General features: G+C 40.5%; 1 protein-coding gene across 1 annotated transcript in view; it reads left to right on the forward strand.

Annotated features, from left to right (window-relative positions):
- Window positions 1-2,700: 2,700 nt before the first annotated feature.
- wasla (WASP like actin nucleation promoting factor a) overlaps window positions 2,701-8,086 on the forward strand; it is a gene marked incomplete at its 3' end in the record, with an annotated part of 33,261 nt that continues 27,875 nt past the window's right edge. The window contains 1 exon segment of the mRNA XM_014007946.1: window positions 2,701-3,379. Coding sequence (XP_013863400.1) covers window positions 3,275-3,379 — 105 coding nt within the window.

Consider the following 8,086-nt stretch of genomic DNA (forward strand, 5'->3'; position numbering starts at 1 on the left):
GGATGGATGGATGGATGGATGGATGGATGGATGGATGGATGGATAAACCAGTGTTGTTGTTTTTATTTGAACATTTATAAGTCCGATTTGGAAAACATTTTCCTTCAAAATAAACCTTAAATATGGTTTTCCCTTCACATTGTGACATTTCTCAGTATTTACTACATGATGCAAAATGATTGTAATGAGTAACCTGAGCTAAAAGCTTTTCTTTACCATATAATATATCTGTTAACCGTTATTTGTGACATGACAAATTTACAAAGGAAACTGGCGAGGCATTTGCACGTTTGTTTCTTTAGTGGTGTTTCTGTTAGTCTACAACTGAAAGTCTACTGCCATCTAGTGGTGTCTGTGTATTTTACAGTCTCGTGTTCTGTGTAGTATAGGGAAGCAAAAAAAATTATAAAGAATAGACGTTTAATGGGGCCACTATCTTGAAACAGTTGCTCCCTCCACTCTGTAATCTGTTTGGCAAGCGCAATGATGTGTTTAATCAACCATAACTCACCGAGTACTAAACTGATTTTTATGGTGTTTTTTGTTGTTGCAAACCTTATACAGTTTGTTTTGTTGTACACTGAAGACATTTGACTTAAGATCAAATGATGACCATGAGACAAGAAGGAAAAAAAAAAACAGCAGTAAGTGACATCACCAACAACCTCCACATTGCTGAAGGTACAGTATCACAATCCACTGTAGGAAGAAGACTCAGAGAGCAGAAATATCGACGCCATTATTGATCGTTTTCATACTCAGTTCTTGTGTCTATTCATCAGTATTAGCAAATAACTGAGGTTTTATATGATTTATAAAGTCTCAGTTAGCCTTCATAGTCAGTGTCCTGATGCATCTCAGTAATCCAGGTAAAAAAATCAAAGGAAAAAAAAATTGTATAGGTCCTCTGGACGGGTTCTTCTTTAATGAAACGTTTCGTCTCTCCTCCGAGAGACTTCTTCAGTCTGAGAGTTTCAGGCAAAATTCAGGGAAAATGCCACTTTGTCTGCAGCGGAGATTGAATCTTAGGTGGTTCCTGTAGTCCGCCTTCTTTCTTGCTGTTTGCTCAAACTCTCTAACTAGTTTCAGGCAATCCTGGCCAAAATGGTTCAAAATGTCCTGATGCATCTCAGTAATCCAGGTAAAAAATCAAAGGAAAAAAAAAATTGTATAGGTCTTCTGGACGGGTTCTTCTTTAATGAAACGTTTCGTCTCTCCTCCGAGAGACTTCTTCAGTCTGAGAGTTTCAGGCAAAATTCTTTTTTTTTCCCCTTCATAGTCAGGTTAATATTGGTATTAAAATAATATTCTATTCACAAAATGTAAACAATAATATTTTTATCATACTACTTGTGAAAAGTTATCCTCCGAGCCCTTATGTTAAGAGATGTGAACAACAATACACCGCACAGAGCCGAGGCATCTTCTGCTGTTTGGCTTTAGCTGAGTGGGAAGGATTACCTCTCCAAGATGGTGCCTGTAATTTATGTGCTGCAGCAGTCAGTGCAGGCTCCACTCATCATGTCGGTGACAGAAAGTATAATGAAATGATCCTGGGCTGTATTTTAAAACACACAAACTATTACAGAGATGTAGAATGGGTTACTGGTTAAACCAAGTCTGGAACAGTCATCCTCCTGATCCTGAGTCTGAAGGGTTTGCTGGTTCTATGATGATGACTTATGAACACTTCTTCTGCTGGGAGCCTGGGACATTTTGGGCCTTCTGTAATCTTCATTTCTGGGATGGGATTTCTATAATGGTTTAATTAAAGAACTAACACCTTCTGGGCATTTTTCAGTTTATTTTTATGAACATCTTTATGTTGGGCTTTATGGTCTTTGACTATTACCATAAAGTTTCAGGTCTCGTTCTTGTTGAATGTTGCCTCAGCACAACCCTCGCTCTTTGGACGATTTGTAAGAAACTCGTAATGACACATTCGACATTTTAAAATGAAAACAAATCTTCTGGAGGTTTAGGTAGAGTTCAGCTAAGACGGCATGTTTTTGTTCTGTGGGAGGAAACAGAGCCAGAAGAAAACCCACAGGGAGAAGATGGTCCTGTGGGTTAACACTGTTGGTTCACAGCAAGAAGTTCCTCAGTCCCCAGTTTGGACTTGAGGTCTTTCTCTGTGGAGTTTACATGTTCTCCTTGTGTCGGCGTGGGTTTCCTTGCTGCCTTCAGGCTCAACGCTAACTTTGGAAAAGAGATCAGTGAAATATTCTTGCTGACAGCCGCTCCATCCTGCCTGAACTCTTTTTCACCTCTGCTCTCCTGGTCAGCGGACCCCAAGTCCTTCCAGTCCAAGACCTTTGAGACCTCTGCTCCCCCTTCATCCACACACCTGGATTTTGCACAAACTTTCCAGCTTTTGACCCACAAAACAACAGTAGCAGAGACCTGTGCCCCCAACTATTTTTGGATGATAAACATTTGTATCAGGTCAACTAAACATGGGCATAGTAACAATATTTTTATACTACATTTATCCATTTTAAATACACTAACCTCACTCCTTTGTAACAACTACATTAATTCAGAAAATCTTTTCAGGACCCCACCTTGATGTTTCGGGACCCCACTTTGGGTCCCGACCCCAACTTTGGGAAACACTGCGTGATGTCCTGCAGCAGCTGGCTCCTCCCCTGCGTGACGTCACACAGTCCTCCCTCTCCTCCTCTCCTCCGCAGCGCAGAGCTGCATTCCTGCCGGTGGATCGTACCATTCAGCGTTAGCTCCGCAGCTCTCAGGCGCTCGCATATCGCAATAATTAAATGCAAATGTGTTCCGATATATTTCAAGGTTAATTTTTGTATTAGTGACACTATTTATCCCAGAAAACACGGAGGTTAACAGAGTTTGTTCAAGCTAGCATCGCCCCCCCGGCTCTCCATATAAAGTGGTACGCTCCTCTTTCCTTCTGCCATGTTGGATGCTCCCACAGCTCCTGAAGCTGCCGGACTTTCCCAGGGAAAGTTCACTGTTTATTTTCTTTACGGACGTGCCGGGAGTGCGTAGTTCACGGTTCTCGTAAAACAGATAGCATAAAGATTAGTGTGAAGTAGCAGAAAAGCCTGGGAGACGGCCCACATAACGGTCCTCGGCCCTCCTGCCCGGCCCCGGGAGTCGGACTGAGGGGAGATGATCCGGTTGCAGGCCACAGCAACCGGAGCCCGCATGGAAGCCGCCTTGTAATTAGACCAGAAAGTTCAACCCGGTTCTGGGATACGTGCGTCGTGCCTGGGGAGTGTAACGGAACTGGTCTGGAGCCATGAACAGCCACCCTCCTCCCCGCAGAGCGGTGAACGTCGGCTCCCTGCTCCTCACCCCGCAGGAGAACGAGTGTCTGTTCGGGTACCTGGGCAGGAAATGCGCCGTAAGTTCCCTTCTGTTGTTGTTGTTGTTGTTGAGCCACTGCAGGTTCCGAGTCCAGACTTCTCTCAGCCTCCCTCTGCTGTGATGCACCAAAACCTGTGGCCTGTAAATGTATCCACATTGTTGTTTAAACATTGTTTACATCATGTTTACATTGATGTAAACATGATGTCTGCATTAAAACTGGTCTGCTAAGGCAGTGGTTCCCAAACTTTTTATCTTCTGACCCACAAAATATTCATGGCAAAAACTTGTGACCCCAAATATTACTGGTCTGAGTACATGAGCTTTGTTAATAACCCTAAAAACACATTTTTGATTATCTAAACACCTTGTACACAAATATAAATATTTATTTATACTTATTTTGTGTTTTTGTAATTAGTTATAGTGAAAATATTACATCAGCAATTATTCTATTACCCTTTAAATTGATTTCTGGAGATTATCCAAGGTGCTTCATGACCCATAATTGGGTCCCAAGCCCAACTTTGGGAACCAAAGTGCAGTGGTTCCCAAACTTTTCAGCTTTTGACCCACAAAATAACAGTAGCAGAGACCTGTGCCCCCAGATATTTTTGGATGATAAACATTTGTATCAGGTCAACTAAACATGGGCATAGTAACAATATTTTTTATATTACATTTATACATTTTAAATACACTAACCTCACTCCTTTGTAACAACTAAGACAAAAATGTAATTAATTCATAAAATATTTTCAGGACCCCACCTTGATGTTTCGGGACCCCACTTTGGGTCCCGACCCCATCTTTGGGAAACACTGTGCTAAGGAACAGTTTTGTGTAAAAGTCTATTTAAATGAAACAATCAGTTTTCCTTGAAGGAATGCTGAAGTTTAAATCTAAAATCCTCTTATGTTCAGAAACAGAGAGGCCCCACCTTAAACACCTGTATTCTGCCGGTCTCAGGTGTAGCAGGTGTCACTCAGACTGTGTTGAGGATGAGGCTCAGGGACCACCATGTCAGCTGTAAAACTGACAGCTTTTTTCTGAGTTTTATTTGCAGCTATCTGGACTAGACTGTATGAACACTCATTATTTTCTGCAGGCCAAATTAAAATGCATCTAATTAGTTCATTAGTTATTTTGCTAACAGACAGCATGCAAACAAATAGGGTTGGGCCTAATCGTATCGTGTGCAATTAATCGTCAGAAAAACATTAATCGATTATTTTTTGGCACTTGACGATTAATACGATTAATGCCACCTGGCAGACTAACCGCTTGGTGCTCCTCTCCCCTTCTAACATGACGAACATTAAAAAAAAGTTCTGTAATTTATTTATCTATCAACACAATTTAAAGTTTGATGTATAGCCTGAAGTCTGTAATTTTGACACAATTTGGAACAGATTTCTACAAAGAGCCAATTTTCTCCCTATAAATTGGTCATGTGACTAGGATTTAAGGGTGTCCAGGGACTCTGGGGGATTAATCATCAAATTAATCGTTATCAGCTAAATACAACACGTTAATCGTGATTAATTTTTTTGCCAATATTGCCCAACCCTACAAACGAACGTGCAGAAACAATTAAAGGAGACCAATTATGGGTCCTAGAAAGTTTTATGGTATATCTGTGGGCTATCCAGACCATGTTCATTCAATTTAATGCACAAAATAATTCTCAGATAATAAAATTTCCCATTTTTTAGTTCTGCCTGCTCTGACTTCTGTTCAGAAGAGCTGTTTATGTTAATGAGCTCTGTTGGTAACGCCCTCCAAAAATCTGTTGACATTAACTCCGCCCTCCAAAGCCAGCGTTTACGTTAGCATGGCTAATAATAGCAGAAGCTCCGTTGTACAACCATATGAGACCCAGAGGCAGAGTCGTGGTCCCAGCTTCTTTTTTTTTCTCTCTCTCCGTCCTCTGCTCTGCGCTGTTACCAGAGCAGGGAGCAGCAGCGGTCAAAATACCTCAGAAACTCGAACAAATAGGCTTTAACAAGGCTTTAATAAGTTAAACAATAGAGGTACATGAGAAAATGTGTTCATAACGAATGAAAATAAATAATTAAATTGTGTCCGTGCCGATCTCAAACCCTGGTCTCCCACTCTGTGGTCCAACACTCTACCCATTGACCTATTGGAGACATATTGTGAACTGAGCTGCGCATTGTACAACAACAACCGTGACGGCTTTTTATACTGAGGAGGTGGAGCCTCACCGGCGGGTTGCGAGTTGAGGGGCAGAAAGCTGGTTCTGGTGGGTTGTCGTACGGTTTGTGACATCACAAAATAACGGAAGTATAAAACTTGTTGTTAATATACATCAAAAATACATTTACTTACAGTAAATATGCCCCTGGGTGCATTTTTTTGGTCCTAGAAGAGAGCTGGGCGGTATGACCAAAATTTTATATCACGGTATTTTCAACATTTACACCGGTTTCACGGTATATCATGGTATTTTTCTTTTCATCACAGGTCATCTAAAAATAAAATGTACAAACAATGCTTATTGACTTTTTTCTTTTACTGTACCTCTGTCTGTGTCTCTGTTTCCCTCCTCTAAACGTCTTTTCTCTGACTGGTGGTTGGAGACTATAATCATGCATTTTGGTCCAGTCATGAAGGAGGAAGGTTAAGATTATGATCGGGTCTACTGTTTTATGTTATTTAATAAAGCTTATCAGCACGACTCACCTTGCACACCAGTCATGTGCAATTCTACTACAAACTATTTCCCCCCGGGGCTTTTCACAATAGAACCACGTTAAGTCTCCATCAGCATAACGTCTCCATATTAACTAACCTCGCGTTAAATCTAACCGTGCACGTCACTGAAAATGTGTTTACTACATTCACCGATGGTGAAAACGGGATATTTTTTAATGTCAGTCAATATAAGCAGCGGACTCGCCACCCACCGCTGCAACAAACTGCTCAACAATAACATTAGCATGCTAACGCACGTAGCGGTGCTGCGAGGAAAAGTGTCCCCCGGGAAACAGTCTGCAAGTTTTCAGGCTATTTAAACCGGTATGTCCGGTATTCAGAAAATTCATATCATGACAAAAATAAAAACCGGTATTCGGTACAAAATGGTATACCGCCCAGCACTATCCTAGAACTGTTTTTTTTTTTAAGAAGTACATACCCAAAGTTGAGTAAAAAAAACTTTAAAAAGTGAATTTTGCATAATAGGTCCCCTTTAATAACACAGATTATATAGAGTAATTTGCATTAATTAATTCGTCGAATTATTAGATTTTCAGTGTTTTTAATAAAACCAACACTTCTATAAACCAGGATTAAAGTTTGGGTATGTTTACTGTGAGTGTCTGTTTGAACAGTGAACACATCTACATGTCAGGATAACAGACACTAGGCATGTAATCTTCCTCAGAATATATGTTTGATTTAATCCAGCTTTGTAAAGAGCCCGCTGTGTTTGTTTAAGTCGCTGCTTTTTAGAAGTTCTTCATCTTCTCAGATGGTTACAGACAAGCTTTAAATCTGCATCTTCATGATTTTTTTTTCTGTAAAATGGATTAAATGCATCGTGTTTTGAAATTATACAAGTAAAACAATCGTTCAGAGACCTCGCATTTTATTTAGGGAATTATCACCCACCAGTTTTCACAGCAGAGTTTTAGACTAAAATCATCTGATGAAGGAGGTAAATATGCCTTGTGTTTTTCTTCTTTGGGGTCCGGAGGGACTTGAAAAGCACTCTATAAGTTCAGTACCYTTTACCATTTACCATTCTGCTGGCTGTCTTGAACAGGTTGATCTTGAAAAAAAGCTTTTTCAATCTCAGTGGGACTTCTTTGTTGAATAAAATAAAATGATTAGAAATGATGGAGTTGCAGCCACGTTGATCAAACCATAAAAAGAACCGTGTGCACCATTTCACGAGTTATTTTAGGACCTTGTGAAGTTGTCTCACATCAGAGTATGTGATCATGACTTTCAGCTACTACCGCATCAAACTTCAGCTCATATCTGTGAACCTGACCGAGTGTTTTGGCTGTATGGGTCTGCTGGCAGCTGAGGGAACTTATGGGCTGACTGAGTGCTGATCAGGCAAACTGATGTATCCAACAGCATCAGCACCATCCAGATAATCAGTCTGTGTATGCTCAGCACTCCTACAGGAACACATGTTGTTCAGCTAAGAAGTTACGGCTAATAATCATTTTTCAGCTTTGCAACATGCAGAATATCTCAACTATGAAGCAGGAACACTAAGAAAGTGGAAAATATAGAGTTTTAAAGGGGACCTATTATGCAAAGTTCACTTTTTAAAGGTTTTTTTTACTCAACTTTGGGTATGTACTTCTTAACAAAAACAGTCCTAGGACCAAAAAATGCACCCAGGGGCATATTTACTGTAAGTAAATGTATTTTTAATGTATATTAACGACACGTTTTATACTTGCGTCATTTTGTGATGTCACAAGCTGTACAACAACCCACCGGAACCTGTGTTCAGCCCCTTACCTAGCAACCCCCGGGTGAAGCTCCACCTCCTCAGTATAAAAAGCCGTCATGGTTGTTGTTGTGCAGCTCATTTCATAACAAGCCTACAATAGGGTAATGGGTAGAGTGTTGGACCAGAGAGTGGGAGACCAGGGTTCGAGACCGGCACGGACACAATTTAATTATTTATTTTCATTCATTATGAACACGTTTTCTCATGTACCTCTATTGTTTAGCTTATTAAAGCCTTGTTAAAGCC

This window comes from Austrofundulus limnaeus, unplaced genomic scaffold (assembly GCF_001266775.1).
Source record: "Austrofundulus limnaeus strain Quisiro unplaced genomic scaffold, Austrofundulus_limnaeus-1.0 Scaffold46, whole genome shotgun sequence".
NCBI classification, from domain to species: Eukaryota; Metazoa; Chordata; class Actinopteri; order Cyprinodontiformes; family Rivulidae; genus Austrofundulus; species Austrofundulus limnaeus.